The 27,861-nt window shown below is 41.4% G+C and overlaps 1 protein-coding gene across 1 annotated transcript in view; it reads left to right on the top strand.

The window, feature by feature from the left end:
- PACS1 (phosphofurin acidic cluster sorting protein 1) overlaps window positions 1-27,861 on the top strand; it is a 171,620-nt gene that overhangs the window by 104,660 nt on the left and 39,099 nt on the right. The window contains exon 2 of the mRNA XM_054440604.2: window positions 14,810-14,897. Within this exon, the coding sequence (XP_054296579.1) occupies window positions 14,810-14,897 (88 nt within the window). The remainder of the gene's footprint in view (window positions 1-14,809; window positions 14,898-27,861) is intronic.

Here is a 27,861-nt window from a genome sequence, read left to right as displayed (position 1 = left end):
TGAAAATAGCTTTGACCTTGCACATCTTCTGAAAGGGTCTCAGGAACTCCCACGAGTCCCAGATCACACTATCTCACTTAAAGAACCACTGCCCCAGAGTGTGTCCATTCTCCCCCTTTGCTGGTAAGGCCAGACCCCTCCAAAGTGAATGAATGTATTAAGTTGTCCCCCGCCACCCACCAGCAGTGTTTAGTTGTTTTAATCACTCTCATCACATCGTTTGATGTTGTCAGATTTATGATTTTTGCCAGTCTGGTAAAAATGAAATACTGTCTCCCTGCGGTTTGATTTGCATTTTCTTTGCTACTAATGAACTTAACCATCTTTTTATATTTTATTGACCACTTGCTCTCTTTTTCTGTTAAGTACCTATCCAGTATTTTTCAGCTATAACTCAAGTTTCATTCTACCTTGTAAAGTAATTTAAAATGTTTCTTTTCAAAGTACCCATTCGAGGGTCAAATGGGCTGTTCCCAGTTTTATTTAAGCAGTAATTTAAACATTCAGGAAAATGTTTGAGATTAAAAATATTGTTTAGACCTCGGGTGATCGGCCCACCCCAGGCTTCCAAAGCTGGGATTACAGACGTGAGCCACCATGCCAGTCCTAGAGGTTTCCTAGATTTCTTTGGGAGCTATTAACTAGCACTTTTGCAGGGGGAAACTTGTGTAATGTTTGGGTCAATATAACATTAACATATATACCCTTTCTAATCAGAGGAAATGTATCTTGACTTAAAAGGTTTCTGTTATCTCTTTGGACCTCAGTTTCCTTCACTAAACTGGAAATAGTACTTTCAGCTCCAGTACTCTGGGTTCTAATTGACTTTGTTTAATCTTTACTTCAGTTGTATAAATGGGCTTGAAATTAACTTGAACCATAGGTACTTTAAGTGCCCTTTAACAATTAATTGTGGCCCTCTGAATTCTGTTCAGCCTGTTCCTTTTGCTCCCATTGTTTGTTTGTTTGTTTATTTTTATGTATTTATTTTGAGACAGAGTCTCCCTCTTTTGCCCAGGCTGGAGTGCAGTGGCATGATCTCGGCTCACTGCAACTTCCACCTGCCAGGTTCAAGCGATTCTCATGCCTTAGCTTCTCGAACAGCTGCGATGCACCGCCACATCTGGCTAATGTTTGTATTTTTAGTAGAGATGGGGTTTCATCATGTTGGCTGAAGTCCTGACCTCAGGTGATGCGCTCACCTCAGCCTCCCAAAGTGCTGGTATTATAGGCGTGAGCCACCAGGCCTGACCTAATTTTTGTATTTTTTTTAGTAGAGATGGGGTTTCACCATGTTGGCCAAGCTGGTCTCAAACTCCTGACCTCAGGTGATCTGCCTGCCTTAGCCTCCCAAAGTGCTGGGATTACAGGCATGAGCCACTGCACCCAGCAGATTTTTTATATTTTAATTTGATATTATCTTGGCCGAGCGCGAACGCGCCACTGCACTCTAGCCTGGGCATCAGGCAGAAACTATGTCTCAAAAAAAACAAAAAGCAAGATATTATCTTAATGCTTCCACCAGCTTTTTTGGTTGATTCTCCTGAGATCCAATAATACACAGTCATATATTTACAAATGAGGATTGTATTGTCTCTTTCTTTCAGCTTTTTTTTTTTTTTTTTTTCTGAGATGGAGTCTCACTCTGTCGCCAGCCTGGAGTGCAGTGGCGTGATCTTGGCTCACTGCAACCTCCCACTCCCTGGTTCAAGCAATTCTCCTGCCTCAGCTTCCTGAGTAGCTGGGATTACAGGCATACACTGCCACACCTAGCTAATTTTTGTATTTTTAGTAGAGACAGGGTTTCACCGTGTTGGCAAAGGTGGTCTCGATTTCCTGACCTGGTGATCCGCCTACCCTCGGCCTCCCAAAGTGCTGGGATTACAGGCGTGCGCCACTGTGCCCAGCCTTATTTTTTTACTTATTTAGTTTTGAGATAGGATGTTGCTCTCTCATCCAGGCTGGATTGCAGTGGTGTAATCATAGCCCACTGCAGCCTTGACCTCCCGGGCTCAAGTGATCCTCCTACCTCAGCCTCCCTAATAGCTGGGACTACAGGCATGAGCCACCATACTTGACAGATTTTTTAATTTTTTGTAGAAATGTGGTTTCACCATGTTGCCCAGGCTGGTCTCAAACCCCTGGGCTCAAGTGATCCGCCCTCCTTGGCCTCCCAAAGTGCTGGGATTGCAGGTGTGAGCCACCATGCCCAGCCCTTTCAACCACTATCCCTTTTATTTCTAATTACTTCAGCCAGCTTTCCAGAGTTTTATGTAAGTAATAGAGATAAGCCCTTCCTTATATTGTTCTTGTCTTCAGAAGGAATGTTCTGGTCTCTCATTGTTAATCCTGATGCTAATTATGCACAAATATGTAGACGTATATATTTATGGAAAGTATATATTTTTAAAATTTATGTTAAGGAAGTATTTTTTTCTATTGCTCTTTATTTTATTTTATTTTATTTTATTTTATTTTTTGAGATAGAGTCTTACTCCATTTCCCAGGCTGGAGTGCAGTGGCGGGATCTCAGCTCACTGCAACCTCCACCTCCCAGGGTTCAAACGATTCTCCTGCCTCAGCCTCCTGAGTAGCTGGGATTACAGGTGTCCGCCACCACACCCGGCTAATTTTTTGTATTTTCAGTAGAGATGGGATTTCACCATGTTGGCCAGGCTGGTCTTGAACTCCTGACCTCAGGTGATCCACCTACCTCGGCTGGGATTATAGGCGTAAGCCACCCCACCCAGCCCCATTGCTCTTTTAAAATTAGTAGTGTATGTTGAATTTTATCAAATGCCTTTTTTAGCATCTAATAAAATAATTATGCTTATTTTTTCTTTTGAGCTTATTAAGATGATAATGTATTAAGTTCCTAATATTTCTTGTCTTAGGAGTCTCCCTTAGATATAATATATTTTTGTTTGATTAGTTCTTGCCCAAATTGGTTTTGGCTGGAACGTGGATGGTTTTTTGTTTGTTCTTTTTTTCCCCACACACCCTGGCCAGTTTTTGTTTGTTTTTGTTCCTCCCACATACCTGCTTTGCCTCAGTCACTGAGACACATGGACTAATGGGTTGTCATGAATGAAGAACTGGAATTTAAGTGACTAGGATTCGTCAAATGCTGATGACATGTAAGGTTCTCTTCAGCAAAGTTTAAGGAAGACACTTCACCTTTTTGAGCACTTCTGATATGCCAGTCTATGCTAGGAACTTTTCAAATTTGCTAGTTCGCACAGCAATTCTATTTTATAGATGAGAAAGCTTACATTTAAGTCTCTTCTGCAACACTAAAGGAGCTACTTTGGACCTGAGACTTTTTGTATCTGGTTTTAATAAGCAAAAGTCCACACCCTACCTCTGAGGCCTGTTTCCCAATCCAGAAAATTATCATGAAGGAGATTGCAGAGAGAGATAGAAAATGTCATACATCGTGTTGCTCTGTGCAAGTAATTGGCATTCATAACCCAAAGATAAACATACCCTGAGTAACTGAAAATTTTCTTAGAATCTTATGTCCCTCTACTTCATAGAAAGCCACGTCCTGTGGCTATGGAGTAAAATATCCCTAAGGATGTTCCTTGGTTCTGTTTATTGTTTGGGCTTAAGTTTTTTCTCATTCTCTGATATTCTCCCATTTGAGTGATTTCAGGATGAAATTGCCCCATTCAAACATTTTCGGGAAGAAAATTTAATTGCTTTGCTTTTTTTTTTTTTTTTTTTTTTTTTTCCTCTTGAGACATGGTCTTGCTGTCACCCAGGCTGGAGTACAGTTGCGTGATCATAGCTCACTGCAAGCTCATCTCCCAGGTTCATGTGATCCTCTCACCTTAGCCTCCTGAGTAGCTGGAACTACAGGCACGTAGGCACGTGGGCGCGTGTGCCACCACCCTGGGCTAATTTTTAATGTTTTTATTTTTCGTAGAAACGAGGCCTCAGTTATGTGCTCAGGCTGATCTTGAACTCCTGAGCTCAAGCAATCCTCCTGCCTCAGCCCTCCAAAGTTCTGGGATTATAGGCATGGGGCGCCATACCTGGTCTAGTTGCTTTGCTTTTGAAGAATCTGCTTTAAGGTTACTGGTTTAAAAATAATGCCTTAAGCTGGGTGTGGTTGCTCACACCTGTGATCCCAACACTTCAGGAGGTTGAGGCAGGCAGATCACTTGAACTGGAGTTTGAGACCAGCCTGGGCAACATGGTGAAACCTCATCTCTACTAAAAATACAAAAATGATCTGGGTGTGGTGGTGTGTACATGTGGTCCCAGCTACTTGGGAGGCTGAGGTGGAAGAATCACATGAGCCCAGGAGATGGAGGCCACAGTGAGCTGAGATCATCCCACTGCACTCCAGCCTGGGGGACAGAGTGAGACCCTGTCTCAAAAATAAATAGATAAATAAATAAATAAATAAATAATGCCTTAGTTCATTGTTTCACAATCAAAATTATGCTATTTCATGTGAAATAATAGGTTCAGTATCTACATATATTTGGGTAACTTCTTCAGCAGTAAGAATATACTGCTCAGAAATTTACTTGTTGGTGTTATTGTTGAAGCTTGCTGAGACTTCCACATGTGCCTGTAAAATAGAAACAATTTTAGAAATGTTTTTACTCTCACAAAGGAAAACCTTTTTCACAATTTTTTTTCTCTTGGTTTACTCTTTATGTGAATAAATGCTGTTAAGGGAAGAGGCAGAGCTTATTCTTTCCATCTTCTGATTAAAGAACTCACACAGAGAGGAAAATGCCTTGCTCATATGACACAGCCATTTCTTGGTAGGACAAAGGAGTAATCCAGGTCACTTGTCTTCTATTCCTTGCATTTATCTGCTCTAGTCACAGAGGGACCAGTGCAGGACAGGCAAGCCCCAGAATTGGGGCTTAGCCCAGGAAGGTTCTTTGCTTTGCTTAGGAAAGAATTCAAGAGTGAGCCAGTGGTAGAAGAAACCAGCTTTATTGAGGTGGCAGTGTTACAGCGCCATGACTACTCTGCAGAGCAGGGATAGACCCCGTAGGCAGTCTCAAGCGCTGTGACTGCTCTGCAGAGCAGGGATAGACCCTGTAGGCAGCCTCAAGAGCAGCCACTCAGTGGCAGTTCTGCAGTCGTATTTATACCCACTCTTAATTACATGCAAATTAAGAGGCAGATTATTCAGAATTTTCTAGAAAAAGGGTGGTAACCTCCAGGTTGTTGCCATGGAAAGGAGTAGTGACATCTGGGTGTTGCCATGGCAATGGTAAACTGACATACACCAGTGTATGTGTCTTATGGAGTGGTGGTGTTGCCTCTTTTCTGTTACAGCCAGTCTTCAACCTGGTCCAGAGTTCTGCCTCCTACCTCACGACCATCATTTTGATTTGGGGTCTAACTATTCAGGTTTTTATTTCATCCAGATCTTTGTTTCTCCTTTCTTCCCCTTTTTTCTGTTCAAAATGTGACCACTTTGCTGTTTATTGATATCTTATTAGAAGGGTATTAGCCGGGTGGTAGTGGCACACACCTGTAATCCCAGCTACTTGGGAGGCTGAGGCAGGAGAATCACTTCAGCCTGAGAGGCGGAGGCTGCGGTGAGCCGAGATCGCACCACTGCACTCCAGTCTGGGTGACAGAGTGAGACCCTGTCTCAAAAAAAAAAAAAAAAAAAAAAAAAAAGAGATGAGAGGGGAATGGAATATGACCATTTCTCTCTTAGTGAGTGTCTCAAGTTTGCATGAGAGTAGGTTAGAAACAGCTGTTAAATGCAAGTTGAGGATCATTTGTAGAAATTATTCAAGGCTGTTTCTCCTTTAGCCTACAGTCACGTATAAACTAGAATTATTTAGGTTTCAAAAGATTCTTGTCACTATATTTTGTTCTTTTCTGTACCCAGTTATCAAGTAGACAGCCTTATTCTTTCAGACTTAGTCTAATGAGAGCTAAATAATTTCTTGAGAGAATTTGCTTGTGCTCAAATATGTCCTCACTGAAGCCTTAGCCCAGTTACTCAGTGATCTCCTTTTGTGTAATTCAGAACTTAATTATGCACTGTCACGTTTATTGGTTAATTGTTTGATATACTTAAATCCTGTCCTTTCAACTAGGTTATGAATTGCTCAAAAGCAGAGATTATGCCCATTTTTTTCTTTTTCAGCTCCTAGCACAGAGCTAAGTATGGAGAATACGTACAGTAAAAGGCTGATGGAGGTCTTTGTGGGAACACTCTATCAGTGGTACTCTGTCCTTCCTGCTGGTGGCAATGGGAATGTTCTCTGCAAGGGCTCACGAGGGCGTGCATGCCTACGAAGTGGAAGAGAAATGGCTTGAGGTGCAGGGAATGAGGGGACAGGCCAGGAACTCTCGGCCTAATTAGAATAGCTATTGCCTCGCTGCTCTTATTGGACTGCTCTTATTGGAAGGAAATTGATCCCAAAGAGAGGCAAAGACAGGCTAAAACACTGAACTCATAAAAATATGAAAAGTAAGGGGTGAGAGCAGATCAAGGGACCAGGATTCGGCGTTTTGTTATTGTTTTATTAATGATGGTCTAGGATTTCCAAATGGAGTTTTAAAAGTTGAAAATAAATGACCTGTTACTAATATATTTTCAGAATGCCTGTGTAGAGAGGAAGATTATTTCTGAGCTGAGTAACCTGGGATCCTCCTTTAAAAGTCCTTTGGACTCTAATCATCTTTGTAATACTTTGTTTTACTTTGAAGGCAGACTCGACTTCTTAGAGTTCCAGCACATTGAGCCCTGCTTGTCTCATCCACCTTTTCACTGACCTTCCAAAGGTGGACTGGCAGGAGAACCCCAGCTGTCCATTGTGTTTGAAATCCCTTTAAGTAGGGACTCAGCTAGAAGTGTTCTTCTGCCTGATCCCCAGATGAAAAGGATGGGAGGGGAGTGACAGAGGAGTCTTCAGCCAGCTGCCATATCCCCATGCTGGACCATGGAACCTGACTTCCAGCCCACTGTAGCACAGAGGTAGCTAGAGAGCAGAAAGTAGAGATTTGGCTCTCCTAGGGATCTTGGAGAGAACTTTGTTATTTCAGCTTTTGAGATATCTTCTCTTCCTTCATAAGGATGAGACCCAGGGTTTCCTGATAGGGCACTGCCCTTTAAAATGGACTTTGGGAATAATTTGGCCAACTGGTTCTTTTTGAAAGTATTAATGTTTGGGGGGTTGTAACTAAAGTCCTAACACCTTGGGAATCTGTTCCTGGTGAACAGTACTTAAAGATAGGTTCACCTGCATACATAACAGAAAAACCACAAAGAAGAGGTTTCTTTCTTTCTCACGTAAAAATGAAAAAATCAGCTGGGAGCAGTGGCTCACACCTGTGATTTCAGCACTTTGGGAGGCCGAGGCAGGAGGATTACTTGAGCCCAGGAGTTAAAGACCAGCCTGGGCAACGTAATGAGACCCCATCGCTGCAAAAAAAAATTTTTTTTTCTAATTAGCTGGGTGTGGTGGAATGCACCTGTAGTCTCAGCTACTTAGGAGGTTGAGATGGGAGGATTGCTTGAGTCCCAGAAGTTCAAGATTGCAGTGAGCTTTGATCATGCCATTGCATTGCAGTCTGGGTGACAGAGCAAGACCCTGTCTCTTAAAAAAAAAAAAAAAGCCACATCTTGCGTATGGTTTACAGAGGCCTGCATGTGCAGCCCCACATAGGCTCCCTGGCCTTGCTGTTTCACAGGCAGACCAAGCATGCAGCCAGCTTAAGCCCTATGTACTTCTTCCCCTCAACCTAGAACTTCTCAAGGAGGCCCACCCTGGCCACCTAACTCAGAATTACAGCCCTCCCCGCCCTCCTCTGCCTCATGCTCGCGATACCTAGCTCTATATTCACACAGTCTGACCTACTACATAATTTACCTAATTATTATGTTTATTGCTTATTGACTGTGTCCTTTCACAAGAATGTGAACTCAAGGACGGGACATTTTGTCTGCTTTGTTTACTGATGTATCACAAGTGACCAGAACAGCATGTGCCTCATTATAAGGCTGATAGATGAGTGACAGAGTAACGTGACAGAGCTGCAGTTCAAACCAGAGTGTATCTGACTCTACAGCCTTCATTCAGGCCTTTTTTTTTTAAATCAATGTGCAGATTGCATACAGTGGAGTGCATGGGTTTTGGATATAAGCCCTGTGGGTTTCTGCTGGTGTGTAGGCCCGTAACATTGCCGTTGTTAGCCAGAGGGCTCCCTCATATCCCTTCCAATCAGTGCCTCCACCTGCTTCAGTCACTGTACTGGCATCACCACATGTTGGTCTTACCTGTTCTTGAACTTCACGTGGATGGTAAGACAGTACGTAGTCTTTTGGGTCTGGCTCTTCTGGCTCAGTGTAGTGGTTTTGAATCATCCATGTTGTCACATGTATCATAGCTTGGTCTTTTTTCTATACTACATTTTGTTTGTTCATTCTTCTGTTGGTGGGTGTGTTGTTTCCAGTATAGGACCATTGTTAGTGGAGCTGCTTTGAACCTTATTTTTTAATTTTTTATTTAATTTTAAAATTGACCAATTGTACATATTCATGGGGTATGTAGAGATGTTTTGATACATAAAATGTATGATGAACACAACAGGGAGATTAGCATACCCATCATCTCAAACGCTGATCATTTCTTTGTGTTGAGAACATTGACTCTCCTCCTGCTAGCTATGTGTAATTAATATTATTATTAACTGTAGTCATCTTTCTGAACACTACAGCTTATTCCTCCTATCTAGCTGTAATTTTGTACCCTTTAAGAAATCTCTCAATTTCCCTCCCTTTCCCCTGCTATTCCCAGCCTCTGGTATCATCTGTTCTACTTTTTACTTCTATGAGATTAACTTTTTTAGCTTCCATGTGTGAGTGAGAACATGCAGTGTTTTACTTTCTATTCCCAGCTTATTTCACTTAACATAGTATTCTCAGTTCCATCCATGTTGCTGCAAATGACAGGATCTCACGCTTTTTTATGGCTGAATAGTACTCCATGGTATGTGCACAACACATTTTCTTTATCTATTCATCTGTTGTCAGACCCCTAGGTTGATTCCGTCTCTTGGCTATTGTGAACGGTGCTCGGTAAACATGGGGGTCTGCATTGTCTCCCTGATACAATAATTTCCTTTCCTTTGAACTGATTGCCAGTAGTGGGATTGCTGGATCATGTGGTAGTTTTATTTGTAGTTTTTTGAAGGAACCTCCATGCTGTTCTCCATAGTGGCTGCACTAGTTCACATTCACTAGTTACAACAGTGTAGAAGAGTTTGCTTTTCTCTGCATCCTCTCCAGCATTTGTTATTTTTTGTCCTTTTGATAGTAGCCAGCCCAACTGGGAAATATCATACCTCATTGTGGTTTCGATTTGCGTTTCCCTGATGATTAGGGATGTTGAATTTTTTTTATATGTTCGTTGGCTATTTGTATGTTTTCCTTTGAGAAATGTCTGTTCAGATCGTTTGGCGATTTTTTTTAACCGGATTTTTTTTTTTTTTTTTTTTTGCTGTTGAGATATTTCAGTTATTTGTATATTCTGGATATTAATCCCCCATTAGATGAGTAGTTTGCAAATATTTTATCTTATTCTTTTCACTCTGTAGATTGTTTCCTTTGCTGTGCAGAAGCTTTGAATGTTCTTGTACCTGTCTTGTTGTGGTGTGCCTTCCTTTCTCTTGGGTTCCCTTGGGAGCTTGGTATAGGAGTAGACACACACACACACACACACACACACACACACGTAAAATCTAATCAACTACCAAATGGTTTTCTCGAGTAACTGTACCATTTTCCACTGTCCCCAGCCATAAGTGTAAGTTCTGGTTACCCTACATCTTCACCAGCACTTGGAATTATCAGCCTTTATAATTTTGCTGTAAAATTATTTTCTGCTGTAGAAAAACCAATTAAAGCAGGAGTGTCATCAGGGAAAGACTCTTCCTTTCAGGCCTTGTATCCTACATTTTCACTGCATGAGAAGCGCCCACCAGTGAAACATAGGGTAGCAAGAAACCTGGGGTAGGCAGCTAACTAACTCAGCTTCCTAATCACTGAGACTACTTCGTTACAACATCTTGCCAGACACAGTCAGCGTGAGTCATCCTCACAACTATATCTAGGAGTCTTTCCATCAAATGTGTGCGAATGCAGGTTTATAGAGAAATTTATCTTATTTCCTTAGTGTTCTCTGTTATATTAAGATATATGTTAAAAATGTTCACTTATAATTAAAATAATTTCTTCTAATTTGCTAATAAAATGCTTTATACCAACTTAAATTGGTCTCTGGACTGTGATAGGCCTAAGTGTGCGTCATGTCTTGACTACTTCCTGTGTGACCTGGGGACATTTTCTTAACTCTTCCAGCATCTGTATCTGTAAAATAGGTATAATACCCACCTCTTAGCATTACTGTGGAACTTAAAAGAGATAATGAAATGCATGTCAAGCAACTAGTACCTGATAGATGCTGAATGAAGGATAGACATTTTCTTGTACTTTGAAGAATTAGAGTACATTTGAGTCCCCAAGTCCCCTTGAGTCATGCCATTGAAAACAAAAAAATCCTGTTGAACTGATTGCCACAGGTTTCAAAATCAGTGTGTTGTGTGGCATTTCTATGAAAACATGGAACATATCCAGTCTTGCTGTTGCTTTACCTAAGGTACTAAATCTTTCTTGGCCATCTTGTTAACATGAGGTGCTGTGGCATAAAGGTCTGTCTTGTCTATTTATTCAACAAATATTTATTGGTCTGTGATGTTTTTTCCTCCTAACATAATTCTGCCATATTATCCTACGATGTTTTATATGTTATGTAAGAGCCTTCTGGGGCATAATAGAGCAGCGGCACAGAGCGTAACGTGATTGTTTGCCTTTCCCACTGGACTATGTAGCCCACATCTTTCTACAACTCCAACAACTGATTCAGTACCAGGCGCAGAGCGAATGTTCTCCAAATGTGGGCAGTGTTGATGAGTGAAGAATCTTAAGCAGAGAAGAAACGCATGTCCCTGACTGACTCCTGTGAGACTTTTATCTTGCAGTGAGTTTATTCAGCAGCCACAAATCAATTTGAAGGTGGAAAATGTTTGCTTTGAAAACAAGGAGAAACCTAACCCATCAGAAGCGTTCATGATTAGCAGTCGTCTGCAAAAGTTGATCGTACACATTGAGTTATCCTCGTCATACCCAACCAAAACAGAGCCGAGAAACTAGGGGAAAGGCACTCAGGGCATTGCTCCAGAAATGGAATTCTCTGCAAACCTGGCTGCTGAAACTGCCTGCTATAACCTGAAACCCATTTTGTCTGATGTCTACTGTGACGACGTGCTGCAGCTCTAAGACTAGTTTTGCCCTCCACTCTCATTCACCTATCAGAGCTTGCCAATTTCCCAAAACTTTACTTGGGCCGATGAACTTTCGTGAAGAGCAATAGTAACATTTCTCTTTTTTATAAAACATCTAAGCTTCTCTTTCTTCTTTGGACATAGCAAAGACTACCTGATCTACAGGTGTGCCCCCAATTGCAGAAGTTTTTTTTCTTCTCAAATAAAACATTTGAATTTCACATTTGTTTCTATTTTATTTGATTTTGGCAAGCCTCAGATGAGGACGAACGTTGGGCATATTCAGTCTTTTCCATTTGCTCATCCCAGTCATGTCCCATTTCGTTTTGAGCCATCATTTTGTTCCTTCATCAAGGCACAAAATTCAGTCAAACAATGTACATAGTTAACTACATTTCTTTTTGTTTTTTTTTTTTTTTTTTTTTTGGTTTTTTTTTGAGACGGAGTCTCCCTCTGTCACCCAGGCTGGAGTGCAATGGCGCAATCTCGGCTCACTGCAGCCTCCACCTGCTGGGTTCAAGCGATTCTCCTGCCTCAGCCTCCCACATTTCTTTTTATTTTTAAGAGACTGGGATCTTTCTATGTTGCCCAGGCTGGCCTCGAACTACTGAGTTCAAGCAGTCCTCCCACCTCAGCCTCCTGAGTAGCTGGGACTGCAGGAGTTAACTACATTTCTGAATAGCCATTTGTGAACTGTAACAATCCCTTTGGCATCAGTAGAACCAGAGTTCCCTGTGGGACAGCACATCTCTGCTCTGAAGGGAAGGGAGAAACAGGCGGTGCTGTGGGCAGTCATTGAAGGGGGGATTTTGGAGGAGAGAGCATGAACCCAGTAGGCTCCAGAGCAACAGATGTCAGGAGAGTGTTTTAGGACATCAGAGTTGAGGGTACCCAGGTCACAGGCTGAGGAGGCAGTGACGTGATGGGGAAGGGCCAGGCCCTGGGATGAGGAGTGGTTCACTTCCTACTGCTGCTGTGACGAGTGGCCACAAACTTAGTGACTTCACACAACACACGTTTATTATCTTGCAGTTCTGTAGGTCAGGAGTCCAAAATAGGTTTCACTGGGCAGCATGGAAGGTGTGGACAGGGCGGTGCTCCTTCTGGAGGCTGCAAGGAAGGACTGTTTTCTTGCCTTTTCCTGCTTCTTGAGGCTGCATATTCCTCGGCTCCTGACCCCTCCCTCCATCTTCAAGGCCATCAGCCACATCTCCAGTCTCTGCTTCCTCCTCTGACTCTGCCCTTCCTGGCCCCCTCTTTTAAAGGCTCTTGTGATCATATTGGGCCCACCCAGATAATCCAGGATAATCTCCCCATCTCAGGAGCCTTAACTTAATCACATCTGCACAGTCCCTTTTGCCGTGGGACTTTGCCAAGGTACCATATTCACAGGTTTTGGGGATTAGGAGATGACATCTGGGTGGTGGGGATTGGGTATTCGGTCCACCACAAGGAGATTAGAGTTAAAATCCAGCTCTGTCATTTACTGGCTATAAGTGAATTTGGGCAGGTCACTACTCCACTTGAAATGTTTTCTGTTGCATGCGTAGAACAGTGAGCCCCCAACACATCCACACAGTCCTGTTTTTGAGGTCCAGGTGAAATGATATAGATGAAGAGACCTGATAAGCTTTCATACATTGTATATGATTTTGATTCTAGCTTAAAGCAAAGAAAGAGATCTATTTGTTTTTCTTTGTGTTAGTCAGCAGGTCTTTGAAAGTACTTGGGTGACTGGGCGTGGTGGCTCACGCCTGTAATCCTAGCACTTTGCAAAGCTGAGGCAGACAGATCACCTGAGGTCAGGAGTTCGAGACCAGCCTGGCCAACATGGTGAAACCGGTCTCTACTAAAAATACAAAAATTAGCCGGGCATGATGGCGGGCGCCTGTAATCCCAGCTACCCAGGAGGCTGAGGGAGCAGAATTGCTGGAACCCGGGAAGTGGAGGCTTCAGTGAGCCAAGATCATGCCACTGCACTCCAGCCTGGGCGACAGAGCAAGACTGTGTCTCAAAAAAAAAAAAAAAGAAAGAAAGTACTTGGGTGAGGTTAATTCAAAACCAGAATTTAGTTCTATTGACCTGGATTTGTGCGCCTTTAAAAAAAAAAATGAATTATATTAATTTCTTCACATACTTTTGTTAATCTAGAAGCCACTTTAGGAAACTTAATATTTGCTGAGCAACAAATATTTGCTGAGCAACTATACTGTGCCCAGCATTTGGGCAGATGCTGGGGGAAAAGCGATGGAGAGGCAAGCCTGCTGCCTGCTCGCCGGAAGTTACACTCCAGTGGCAGGATAGGAATTGTGCTGGGGACACATCACAGACTTTGCAAGGCATTGGGGGAAGTTCTCCTGGCAAAAATGCATAACCCAAGGCTGAGGAGGCGTTAGGTGGCAGGGTGGTGCCAACAGAAAGAACAGCAGCCTCCAAAGGCCCTGAGGCGAGAGAGGGTGGCACTGCCATGGAGCCAAAGGAAAGTTAGTGTGGCTGGAGCTGAGGGAGGGCTGTGGAGACGCAAGACAGGGACCTGAACAGGGCCTAGAGGGCCTCAGCACGGAGGAAAAAAGAGGCATGAAATCCAGCCAGATTCTCTGGACTTGTCATGACTCAGGTCAGCAACATCCCTCATGTGTCCCGTTCCCCAGAACCTCTTCCGAGAGAAGAATATTTAAAGACTTTGACCACCCGGGCAGCCACAGAAAGGCAACGTCCGGAGTCTCCCTCCCACTCCTGCTGGAAGTCCAGGGTGGCCCTGCTGTGGTAAGGCCAGGGTCAAGTCAGAGCAGAGTTACTGAGACTCCACAGTGAGGGACAATCCTGTTACTTTTGAGTTGCAGGGAATTTCTTGATTTGGGGCACTGAAGATTTTCTGCGTATTTGGAGCAAAATGCAGCTGAAATAGAATTTGTGGCCATTTAACCACTTCCTGCCAAATGATGTATGTTTTGTTTATGTGGATTATCTCCTCTTGCTAAAGATTTACATCTGTGCATCTGTCAGGTGTGATCAGGTGGAAAGTAGAAGAGGGACTGTGTGATTCTCCTCCCTTGGTCTCCTCTTCCCCCTCAGAAATGGCTCCGACATACTAAGCATGGAAAATGTTTTGCCTTTGGCTTGAGATAAATGACATCCATGGAAGTTCACGCAATAATGTACCTTTTGACACTTAACTTTAGAAGCTGGGCATGGTGGCATGTGCCTGTGGTCCCAGCTTCTCAGGAGGCCAAGACGGGGAGGATCCTTGGGCCCAGGGGTCTGGTCTGGGCAACATAGTGAGACCCATCTCTTAAAAGTATAAACATTAAGTAAGAGGGGATGCTCTTCTACTGAGAGAGGGGACCCCTGGGACTGAGGACAGCGTTCTCACATTCTTGCTTCAGGTAAGGCAGATTGCCTAACCAATTGTTCATCACTTTTCTCGTAAGTTCCTCACATATGACAGCATCTTCCTTCTCTGTTTTTCTAGGCTATTCAGCTTGACCCTGAAGAAACTCGTCATGCTAAAAGAAATGGACAAAGATCTTAACTCAGTGGTCATCGCTGTGAAGCTGCAGGTGAGTGGGGCAGGACTGTTTGTTCGGGGCCCAGGGAAGCTGGATAACCATTTGCCCACTGCTGGGGCTTCAGAAACACCACTGGGACCACCTCTGTCTTCCTCCTCTCAGCACAGCAAGGTGCACAGTGGAAAGATAACAGAGCTCAAGGGACCTTCTGAGCCCAGCTCTGCCTCTTGGTTAAGGCACTCAGTTTCTTCAAACCTTTCTTTGTCTGAAGAACAGAAATGGTTTTTCCTACACATACTGTGAGGATCAAGTGATATAGATCCTAAAGTGTTTATTGTAAACTACTCAGAAATTACTAGGCTGGCTAGCTTTGGTTTCACTCTTAGTCCCAGGATTGCTAGATCCAGGTAGATGCACAGGTGTGGGAAGCACTTTGGAGGTTTTCTTTTATTTTCTTTTGAGACGGAGTCTCGCTCTGTCGCCCGGACTGGAGTGCAGTGGCGCGATCTCGGCTCACTGCAGGCTCCGCCTCCTGGGTTCACGCCATTCTCCTGCCTCAGCCTCCTGAGTAGCTGGGACTACAGGGGCCTGCCACCACGCCCGGCTAATTTTTTGTATTTTTAGTAGAGACAGGGTTTCACCGTGTTAGGCAGGATGGTCTCGATCTCATGACCTCGTGATCCGCTTGCCTCAGCCTCCCAAAGTGCTGGGATTACAGGCGTGAGCCACCGCGCCCGGCTTGCACCTTGGAGGTTTTCTATAGGGTGGAAGAAACTTACAGATTGTTATTTCAGACTTGGCAATTTAAAGTTTACTGGGATATTTTATCTCTATATAAATCCCACGTATAACTCCTTACATTTGGTATTTTCAAGGGACCCAAAATATTTCACAAACATTTGTATTCTTAAGTATTCCTGAATTTAAGGAAAGGAGAAGGGAAAAGCTGAATTATAGAAGGGCTCAGGAATTTACCTGTTGCCAGCTAATTACCAAGTGGCAGAACTGGGACCAGAAACTAAAGAGTGGGTAATTTGTGTGCTCATTAAATCCCATTACCAGACCTCCCTTAACTGATTAATCCTTTCTGCTTATGACTCCCTGGAGTAGAGTGAGATTCTGCAGTGCCTCTGGAGTCACTAAATAATGACTGGAGTCTTCAGCTTAAGGACGGTGTATTTACTGAAGTCTTACTCATTGAAAAATAGCAAACTGTATGATAACTCCCTACTAACCAGAATATTTTATTAGCTAGTTCATTGTACTATATCACCTTCATTAAAATCCACTTCTATATCACTGTCAGTATGTGAATCATATATTGAGGTGCCTGGGCCTCTTTCTGGGATAAAGACATTAGTCTCAAATACATAATTTAGTCCTCAAAACTTAAAATGTTTGGCCGGGCACTGTGGCTCACACCTGTAATCCCAGCACTTTGGGAGGCTGAGGCGGTGGATCACTCAAGGTCAGGAGTTCAAGACCAGCCTGGCCAGCATGGTGAAATTAGCCAGGCGTGCCTGTAGTCCCAGCTACTCAGGAGGCTGAGGCAGGAGGATTGCTTGAGCCTGGGAGGGAGAGGTTGCAGTGAGCTGAGATTGTGCAATTGCAGTCCAGCCTGGGTGACAGAGTGAGACTCCATCTCAAAACAACAACAAAAACTTAAAATGTTTTAATTACTCATGAATTCCTGTGTGTCCCACCTTATATTCTAATTCTCTGTTCATTTTATGCATAATTCCTTCCAAATCTATGAAATGTTCCCAAACACTGTGTTGGGAAAGCAAGTGTGGGACAGCGATGTGAACTATTAGTGTCTTGTCCTCCTCTCCCAATTTTGGTCCCCATTTCTAGGTCACAGGCAGTGTTCCCATTTTCAGGAATTGCTTCCTTTGCTAAAGAATGTTGCTGTCCTGTGGTTTTGAAAGTTCCCGTTGGGGTGGTTTTGAAAGTTCCCCACTGTGTTTGCCATCCCTGCAGCTAAATGCTTTTGCCAAAGAAACAATTTATTTCCTGATTAAATATTTAACATTCTATAATTCTAAATTATACCAAAACTACAAATATTTTGAATTTTTAAATTGTTCTACTTCCAAGCAGCTGAAAGTAATTACAGATGTCACCACATTCATTTATTCAGTCACTTATTTATGCATTCATATAATAAATACTTATTGAACATCTATTATGTGCCAAACATTGTTCTAGGCACAGGGGATACAGCAGTGATCAAAACAGACAAAAATCCCTGCCTTTAAGAAGCGTTGAGCAGTAATTCCCCAAAGGAGATCTGCAGACCCTGAGGTCTCTAAGACACTTTCAGGGGGTACAGGAGGCCACAACTATTTTCATGATAATACTGTGGCATTATTTGCCTTTTTCAGCATGTTGACTTTTGCACTGAAAGTACAAGAGCAACAGTGGATAAAGCTGCTGGTGCCTCAGCACACATGCCCCCAGTGTCCCAGAGGTCATTGTGTTGTTTACCATCTCATGAGTGAAATAAGAAGATAAAAGGGCTGGGCACAGTGGCCCACCCCTGTAGTCCCAGCTACTTGAGAGGCTGGGGCAGGAGGGTCACTTGAGCCTAGGAGCTGGCTGGAATGAGCTGTTTGTGCCAGTGCACTCCAGCCTGGGTGACAGAGCGAGACTCCGACTCAAAAAAGGGAGAGAAAGCCAGTTTTGCTTAAGAATGTTCTTAAGAAAGCAGTAAAACTTGTTAATTTATTATATCTCAACCTTGAGTCTGCATCTTTTTCATACTTTGTGTGATGAGATGGGAAGTATACACTGAGCACTTCTGCCTCACAGCAAAGTACGATGTCTGTCTCTAAGACTAGTGCCTGTGTGAGGTAGAGCTACTGAGTTGTGAACTACAGTAGCTGCTTTTTTCATGAACACCATTTTTACTTCAAAGAGGGACTTACAGACAAACAGGTTATTTAGACTCAGGTATTTGGAAAGTGTTTCCTTAAAAATGAACAGAGTTACCCTATCAATTCAAGGAAAACAACTTAATATTGGTTGCCAATGATAAATAAAATTTGACCTTTTTTTTTGTTGTTTGAGACAGAGTCTTGCCCCTGTTGTTCAGTGGCGTGATCTCGGCTCACTGCAATCTCCATCTCCTGGGTTCAAGCGATTCTCCTGCGTCAGCCTCCCGAGTAGCTAGGACTACAGGCGCCCACCGCCATGCCTGGCTAATTTGTGTATTTTTAGTAGAGACGGGGTTTTACCATGTTGGCCAGGTTGGTTTCGAACCCCTGACCTCAGGTAATCTGCCCACCTTGGCCTCCCAAAGTGCTGGGATTACAGGCATGAGCTACCACACCTGGCCAAAATTTGAGCTTTTAAGTAAAAATTAGAATTTTGGAAAACTTGTTTCTGTCACTGAAAGCTTAACAGCTTCCCAGTTCTTAAAGACTTTTCTGAAGAAGTCAGAAGTGATATTAAAGATTTTTAGTTTTTTATATTGTATAATATGTAACATTTGAATATTTTCTAAATGACTAATGCGTGAGTTTACAAAATCATGCTGAATAAAAGATCCTTTCAAAGAACAAAATAGACCAGTGGATTGGGTTTTTAACTTTCTATTTTAAAATACTTTTAAATGTACCCAAGAGATGCAGGGTTAGTCTAAAGAGTTCCTGTATATACCCCACCCAGCTTCTCCCAACACTAATATCTCTCTTAACCATGGTACGTTTATCAAAACTAAGAAATTATCATTGGTATGATACTATTAATTAAATTAGACTTCAGATTTCCTAGTTTTTTCATTAATTTTTTTATGTTAATTGGATTTTAACATATAAGAGCACAAAAGTCTTATTGATATTATTTAAAATTCTACTTTGGAAAAAAAAATTTTTACTTTGCAACTAATCTTTAGGAAACTACCACTTAGAGAGTTAATGGTGTAGTATCAAAGGAAAATAGTCCACAACTGGCTGGTCACAATGGCTCATACCTGTAATCCCAGCACTTTGGGAGGCCAAGGTGAGAGGATTATTCAAGCCCAGGAGTTCAAGACCATCCTGGGCAACACAGCAAGACCCCATCTTTACCAAAAATAAAAACTATCTGGGCATGGTGGCATATGCCTGCAGTCCCAGCTATTTGGGAGGCTGAGGCAGGAGGATTGCCTAAGCCCAGGAGTTCAAGTTTACAATGAGTTATGATCACACCACTGCACTCCACCCTGAGCAACAGAACGAGACCTTGTTTCTAAAAATAAAAAATAAAAATAAATAAAAAAGTTCACAGTTGTCTGAAAAGGTGGTTAAAATGCTCCTCTTTTTTCCAACTATATATCACTTTGTGTCTGGATTTTTTTCGTATACTCAGCCAAAGTAATGTTTTGCAAAACATTGAGTCCAAAATAGGAATGAGAATCTAATTGTTTTCTATTAAGTCATTCATTAAAAAGATTTACAGAAATGTAAAATTATGCCATTTCCCTCATACACTGCTGTTGGGAATGTCAAATAATGCAGCCACTGTGTTTTTATTTTAGAGACAAGGTCTTGCTGTGTTGCCCAGGCTGCTCTCAAACTCCTGGCCTCAAGCAATCCTCTTGCCTTGACCTCCCAGTGCTGGGATTATAGGCTTGTGCCACCATGCCCGGTTCTCAAAAGGTTAAAGACAGAGTAACCATATGACTTAGCAATTCTACTCCTAGGTATGTCCACAAGAGAAATGAAAACACACAAAATCTAACATGCAAATGTTCATAACACAATTATTCACAAGCTAAAAAGTAGAAACAATACAAGTCCGTCAACTGATGAATGGATAAATAAAATGTGGTCTAGTCATACAGCTTCGGAATACTATTTGGCAATAAAAAAGAACAAAGTACATCCATGCTCCAGGTGGATGAACCTTGAAAACATGATGCTAAGTGAAAGAAGCAAGACACAAAAGACCACATATTGTATGATTCCATTTATATGAAATAGACAGATCCCTAGGGTCAGAAAATAGATTGTAGTTGCCAGGGGTTAGGGGTGGGGGTGGGCAGACTGCGGAGGGTGATAATTAAAGAATACGAGGTTTCTTTGTTGAATGATGAGAATGTTCTGACACTGACTGTGGTGATGGTTGCACAGCGCTGAACATACTGAAAGCCATTGAATTGTACACTTTCAATGGGTGAATTGTACGGTATTTGAATTATATCCCAGTAAAGCTGTAATTTTTTTAAAAAACTATGTCTTCTCACTAAATTATTTTTGTTTGGGGAACATATATTTTTCATTTTAAAACTTTGTATGTAAACACATAATAGGTTTATTGTTAATTTTAAATGGATTAATAAATATTTTTAAATATCTGTTTTAATTCATAATATGGTGACTATTGATAGATAAACCTACATAAACAAAATATTGATAGATATACCTACATACACAAAAGCTATTTGGGATTCTTTCTAAGAGTGTAAAAAGGACTGGGTGTGTGGTGGCTCACACCTGTAATCCCAGGACTTTGGGAGGCCGAGGCGGGTGGATCACGAGGTCAGGAGATCGAGACCATCCTGGCTAACATGGTGAAACCCCATCTCTACTAAAAATACAAAAAATTAGCCAAGCGTGGTGGCAGGCACCTGTAGTCCCAGCTACTTGGGAGGCTGAGGCAGGAGAATGGCGTGAACCCAGGAGTCGGAGCTTGCAGCGAGCCGAGATCGCACCACTGCACTCCAGCCTGGATGACAGAGCAAGACTCCGTCTCAAAAAAAAAAAAAAAGAGTGTAAAAAGGTCCTGAGGCCAAAAATTTGAGAATTATTATAGTAGAAGGAAAGAAACAATAAACAAAATAAGAAAATTATATATAGGCATTCCTGAAAAATTTTGTTTTATTTTTTGAGATGGAGTTTTGCTCTTGTTGCCTAGGCTGGAGTGCAATGGCGTGATCTCAGCTCACTGCACACTCCGCCTCCCGGGTTCAAATGATTCTCCTGCCTCAGCCTCCCAAGTTGCTGGGATTACAGGCATGCACCACCACACCTCATAATTTTTGTATTTTTAGTAGACATGGGGTTTCACCATGTTGGTCAGGCTGGTCTCGAGCTCCTGACCTCAAGTGATCCACCTACCTTGGCCTCCCAAAGTGCTGATTACAGGTGTGAGCCACCACACCCAGCCACATTCCTTAAAATCTAATCCATTCCTGAAAATATGTTGAATGGCAGAAGCCTATATTTTATTATTTAAGTGGGAAAAATAAGAAATACAGAATATCACAACACTGTAATTGTGGTGTGTAAATTACTCATATTTTGAGTAGGAAGACTAAAAGACAAGCCTATCAGAAATAATAACTATGGGCCAGGCGCGGTGGCTCATGCCTGTAATCCCAGCTCTTTGGGAGGCTGAGGCGGCAGGTCACCTGAGGTCAGGGGTTCGAGACCAGCCTGACCAACATGATGAAACCCTGTCTCTACTAAAAATACAAAATTAGCCAGGTGTGGTGGCACATGCCTGTAATCCAAGCTACTCAGGAGGCTGAGGCAGGAGAATTGCTTGAACCCATGAGGCAGAGGTTGCAGTGAGCCAAGATGGTGCCACTGTACTCCAGCCTTGGCAACAGAGTGAGACTCCATCTCAAAAAAAAAAAAAAAAAAAAAAAAAAAAAAAAAAAAAAGAGGGAGGGGGGATGAAGTTGAAATATAGAGTTTTTAATTGGTTTTCTCTTTGCTTCTTTGTTTTTTGTTTCTGTAATCAGAGTTAACTTACCATTCAGTTTAAAATAATGGGTTATAAGATGTTATTTGCAAGCCTCGTGGTAACTGCAAATCAAAAAACCCTAAAACAGATACACACACACAAAAAAGCAAGAAATTAAAAACGTACCATCAGAGAAAATGACTTTCACAAAAAGACAAGAAGGAAAGAAGGAAGGAAGATAAGACCACAAAACAACCAGAAAACAAATAATAAAATGGCAATAGTAAGTCCTTACTTATCAATAATAACATTGAATGTAAATGGACAAAATTCTGCAATCAAAAGACATAGAGTAGTTGAACGCATTAAAAAATAAGACCCAGCTGGGCACAGTGGCTCATGCCTGTAATCCCAGCACTTTGGGAAGCCAAGGCGGGCAGATCATGAGGTCAGGAGATCGAGACCAGCCTGGCCAACACAGTGAAACCCCATCTCTACTAAAAATACAAAAAATTAGCTGGGTGTGGTGGCACACGCCTGTAATCCCAGCTACTTGGGAGGCTGAGGCAGGAGAATCGCTGGAATCTGGGAGGCGGAGGTTGCAGTGAGCCCAGATTACACCACTACACTCCAACCCAGGCAACTGTGCGACACTCCATCTCAAAAAAACAAAAAACAAAAAAAAAAACACAAGACCCAGCTAGGCACAGTGGCTCATGCCTATAATCCCAGCACTTTGGGAGGCTGAGGTGAGAGTATTGCTTGAGCCCAGGGATTTGAGACCAGCTTGGACAACATAGTAGGACCTTGGGTCTACAAATAATTTGAAAAATTAGCTGGATGTGGTGGTGTGCATCTGTAGAGTCATCTACTCAGGAGTCTGAGGTAGGAGGATCACTTGAGCTCAGGAGGTTAAAGCTAAAGTGAGCTATGATTGTGCCAGTGCACTCCACCCTGGGCAACAGAGTGAGACGCTGTCTCAGAAAAACAAAAACGAAAACATGATCCAAACATCTATTGCCTACAAGAATCACACTTGACCTGTAAAAACACATAGAGACTAAAAATAAAGGGTTGGAAAAATATACTCTATGCAAATGGAAACAAACAAAAAAAGAGTAGGAGTAGCTATACTTATATCAGACAAAATAGATTTCAAGACAAAAATTGTAAAAATTGACAAGTTCATTATATAATTATAAAGAGGTCAACTCAGCAAGAGGATATAACAATTGTAAATATATATGCACCCAACACTGGAGCACCCAGATATATAAAGCAAATATTATTAGAGCTAAAGAGAGTGTTAGACCCCATTACAACAATAGCTAGAGACTTTAACACCCCACTTTCAGCACTGGAAAGATCATCCAGACAAAATAAAGAAACATCAGACTTAACCGCACTATAGACCAAATGGACCGAATAGATATTTACAGAACATTTCTTCCAATGGCTGCAGAATACACTTTTTTTTTTCCTTAGCATGTGGATCATTCTCAAGGATAGGCCATATGTTAGGTTACAAAACAAGTCTTAAAACATTCAAAAAAAAAAGTTGAGGCCAGGTGTGGTGACTCACACCTGTAATCCCAGCACTTTGGGAGGCCAAGGTGGGTGGATCATGAGGTCAGGAGATCAAGAGCATCCTGGCCAACATGGTGACAGCCCGTCTGTCCTAAAAATACAAAAATTAGCTGGATGTGGTGGCAGGCGCCTGTAGTCTCAGCTACTTAGGAGGCTGAGGCAGGAGAATCGCTTGAACCCTGGAGGTGGAGGTTGCAGTGAGTGGAGATTGTGCCACTGCACTCCAGCCTGGGCGACAGACTGAGACTCTGTCTCAAAAAAATAAAGTTGAAATAATACCAGGCATCTTCCCTGACCATAATGGAATAAAACTAGAAATCAACAGCAAGGAATTTTGAAAGCAATAGACACACATGGAATTAAACAGTATGCTCCTAAATGACCGGTGGGTCAATGAATAAATTAAAAAGGAAATTGAAATTTTCTTGAAACAAATGATAATGGAAACACAACATATCAAAACCTATGGGATACAGCAAAAGCAGTACCAAGAGGGAAGTTTGTAGCTATAAGTGCTTACATCAAAAAAGAAGAAAAACTTCAAATAAACAACTTAATGATGCTTCTTAAAGAACTAGAAAAGCAAGAACAAACCAAACCCAAAATTAGTAGAAGAAAAGAAATAATGAACATCATAGCAGAAATAAATGAAATTGAAAAAAAAAAAGTCAACAAAACGAAATGTTTTGGGTCTTTTTTTGTTTGTTTGTTTTCCGAGATGGAGTTTTACTCTTGTTGCCCATGCTGGAGTACAGTGGTGCAATCTCAGCTCATTGCAACCTCTGCCTCCCAGGTTCAAGTGATTCTCCTGCCTCAGTCTCCCGAGTAGTTGGGATTACAAGCGTGCACCACCATGGCGGCTAATTTTTGTATTTTTAGTAGATACAAGGTTTCACCTTATTAGCCAGGCTGGTCCTGAGCTCCCAACCTCAGGTGATCTGCTTGCCTTGGCCTTCGGTGCTGAGATTACAGGTGTGAGCCATCACACCCGGCCAAAGAGTTGTTTTTTGAGAAGACAAAATGGATAAACCTTTAGCCAGACCAACTAAGAAAAAAAGAAGGCCCAAATAAATCAGAGATGAAAAAAGAGGTGACTGACACTGCAGAAATTCAAAGGATCATTAGTGGCTGCTATGAGCAGCTATATACCAATAAACTGGAAAACCTAGAAGAAATGGATAAATTCCTGGAAAGATACAACCTTCCAAGATTAAACCATGAAGAAATTCAAAACCTGAATAGACCAATAACAAAAAATGAGCTAGATGCCATTAACAAAGTCTTCCAGCAAAGAAAAGCCCAGGCCTTGATAGCTTCACTACTGAATTTTACCAAACATTTAAGAAGAACTATTTCAAAAAATAGAGAATAATTCCTGACTCAGTCTATGAGATCAATATTCCCCTGATACCAGAACCAAAGAAAGTGACAGGGCAGTATCTCTGATGACCATTGATGCAAAAATCGTCAAGAAAATACCAGCAAACAGAGTTCAGCAACACATTAAAAACATCATTCATCATGATCAAGTGAGATCCCAGGGATGTGCAAGGATGGTTCAGCATACACAAATCAATTAATGTGATACATCATATCAACAGAATGAAAGACAAAACCCATGTGATAATCTCAATTGATGCCAAATGGCTGGGCATTGTGGCTCCCGCCTATAATCCCAGCACTTTGGGAGGCCAAGGTAGATGGATCACTTGAGGCCAAGAGTTTGAGACCAGCCTGGGCAACACGGCAAAACCTCATCTCTAGGAAAAAAAAAAAAAAAAAAAAAAAATATATATATATATATATATATATATTTCTGAAATAACATTTGATAAAATTCAACAAGGCTTCGTGATAAAAATCCTCAAAAAATGGGTATAAAAGAAACATACCTCAACACAATAAAAGCCATATATGACAGACCTATAGCTTGTATCAGACTGAACGGAGAAAAACTGAAAGCCTTTCCTTTAAGATCTGGAACAAGACAAGGATCCCCACTTTCACCACTGTTATTCAGTATAGTACTGGAAGTCCTAACTAGAGCAATCAGGCAAGAGAAAGAAATAAAGGCATCCAGATTGGAAAGGAAGAAATCAAATTATCCTTGTTTGCAAATGATATGCTCTTCTATGTGGAAAAACGTATACTTCACAAAATAACTATTAGAACTGATAAACAAAATCAGTGAAGTTGCAGGATACAAAATCAACGTACAGAAATCAGTAGCATTTCTATATGTCAACAGTGAACAATCTGAAAAAGAAATCAAGAAAGTAATCCCATTTACAAGAGCTACAAATAAGATACCTAGGAATAAACTTAACCAAAGAAGTGAAATATCTCTATATTAAAAACTGTAAAACATTGATGCAAGAAATCTAAATGGACACACAAAAAATGGAAAGATATTCCATATTCATGGATTGGAAGAATCAATATTGTTAAAATGTCCATACCACCCACCCAAAGCAATCTACAGATTCAATGCAATCCCTATCAAAATACCAATGACATTCTTCACAGAAATAGAAAAAAAAAATCCTAAAATGTATATGGAACCACAGAAGACCCAGAATAGCCAAAGTCATCCTGAGCACAAAGAACAAAATTAGAGAAATCACATTATCTGACTTCAAATTATACTACAGAACTATAGTAACCAGAACAGCACAGTACTGGCATAAAAACAAACACCTACACCAATGGAAGAGAATAGAGAATCTAGCAATAAATCCATACATCTACAGTGAACTAATTTTCAACAAAGGTGCCAAGAACATACACTGGGGAAACGACAGTCATCTCTTCAATAAATGATGCTGGGAAAACTGGATATCTATATGCAGAGGAATTAAACTAGACTCTTATCTCTCACTATATACAAAAATCAGATAAAAATTGACTGGAGACTTAAATCTAATACCTGAAACTATGACACTACTAAAAGAAAACATTTTTCCAACTGCTTTGGCCACTAAAATAATAAAAATAAAAGAAAACATTGGGGAAACTCTCTAGGAAATTGATCTGGGCAGAGATTTCTTGTGTAATACCCAGCACTGGCAACCAAAGCAAAAATGGACAAATGGGATCACATCAAGTTAAAAAGCTTCTGGGCCAGGCACGGTAGCTCATGCCTGTAATCCCAGCACTATGAGAGGCCGACAAGGGATCCCTTGTTCATCTGACAAGGGATTAATGACCAGACTATATAAGGAGCTCAAACAACCCAGGAAAATATCTAATAATCCGATTAAGAAATGGGCAAATGATCTGAATAGACATCTCTCAAAAGAAGACCTACAAATGGCAAACAGGCATATGAAAGGGTGTGTAACATCATTGATTGTCAGAGAAATGCTAATCAAAACTACAATGAGATATCATCTCACCCCAGTTAAAATGGTTTTTATCCAAAAGACAGGCAATAGTGAATGCTGGTGAGGATGTAGAGAAAAGGGAACCCTCATACACTGTTGGTAGGAATGTAAGTTAGTACAGCGAATATGGAAAATAGTACGGAGTTTCCTCAAAAAACCAAAATAGTCCCATGTAGCACTATTCACAATAGCCAAGATTTGGAAGCACCTAAGTGTCCATCAACAGACAAATTGATAAAGAAAATGTACATATACATAATGGAGTATTATGCAGCCATAAAAAAGAATGAGGTCCTGTCATTTGCAGTAACATGGATGGAACTGGAGGACATTATGTTAAATGAAATAAGCCAGGCACAGAAAGACATACTTTGAATGTTCTCACTTACTTCTGGGAGTTAAAAATTAAAGTCATGGAGATAGTCTAATGATGGTTACCACAGGCTCATATGCGCAGTCGGGCAGTGATGATAGTTAATGGATACAAAAACATAGAATGAATAAGATCTGGTATTTAGCCAAGCATGGTGGCTCACGCCTGTAATCCTAGCACTTTGGGAGGCTGAGGTAGGAAGATTCCTTGAGTCCAGTAGTTTGAGACCAGCCTGAGCACTGTAGTGAAACCCCATCTCTATTTTTTAAAAACTTTTTTTTTTTTTGAGATGGAGTTTCACTCTTGTTGCCTAGGCTGCAGTGCAATGGCGCAATCTCAGCTCACTGCAACCTCCACCTCCCAGGTTCAAGCGATTCTCCTGCCTCAGCCTCCCAAGTAGCTGGGATTACAGGTGTGCACCACCATGCCCAGCTAATTTTTGTATTTTTAGTAGAGACAGGGTTTCACCATGTTGCCCAGGCTGGTCTCGAACACCTGACCTCAGGTGATCTGCCCGTCTCAGCCTCCCAAAGTGCTGGGATTACAGGCGTGAGCCACCACGCCCAGCCAAAAAAATTATTTTAATTATAAAAAATTTTTAAATGTTTTAAAGATCTGATATTTGATAGTGCAACAGGACGATTACAGTCAGTGGTAATTTATAGTACATTTAAAAATAACTAAAAGTATAATTGGAATATTTGTAACATAAATAAATGATAAATGCTTGAGGTGATGGATACCCCATATAACCTGATGTGATTATTACGTGTTGTATACCTGTACCAAAATGTCTTATGTACCCCATAAATATATATGCCATGTACCCATAAAAATTATTAGTTAAAAATTGAAATAAAGAATAAATGAAAAATAACAACTTATTTTCAGACATCCAAGAAACCCCAACCAATTTCCTCGAATATCACTACAATACTCTTAATTTTTTTTTTTTGAGAATGGGATCTCACTATGTTGCCCAGGCAGCTCTTATACTCCT

The sequence above is a fragment of the Pongo pygmaeus genome, chromosome 9, assembly GCF_028885625.2.
Source record: "Pongo pygmaeus isolate AG05252 chromosome 9, NHGRI_mPonPyg2-v2.0_pri, whole genome shotgun sequence".
Classification (NCBI taxonomy): Eukaryota; Metazoa; Chordata; class Mammalia; order Primates; family Hominidae; genus Pongo; species Pongo pygmaeus.
Note: the sequence above shows the minus strand (reverse complement) of the source record. Positions and strands in the feature narration are given on the sequence as shown.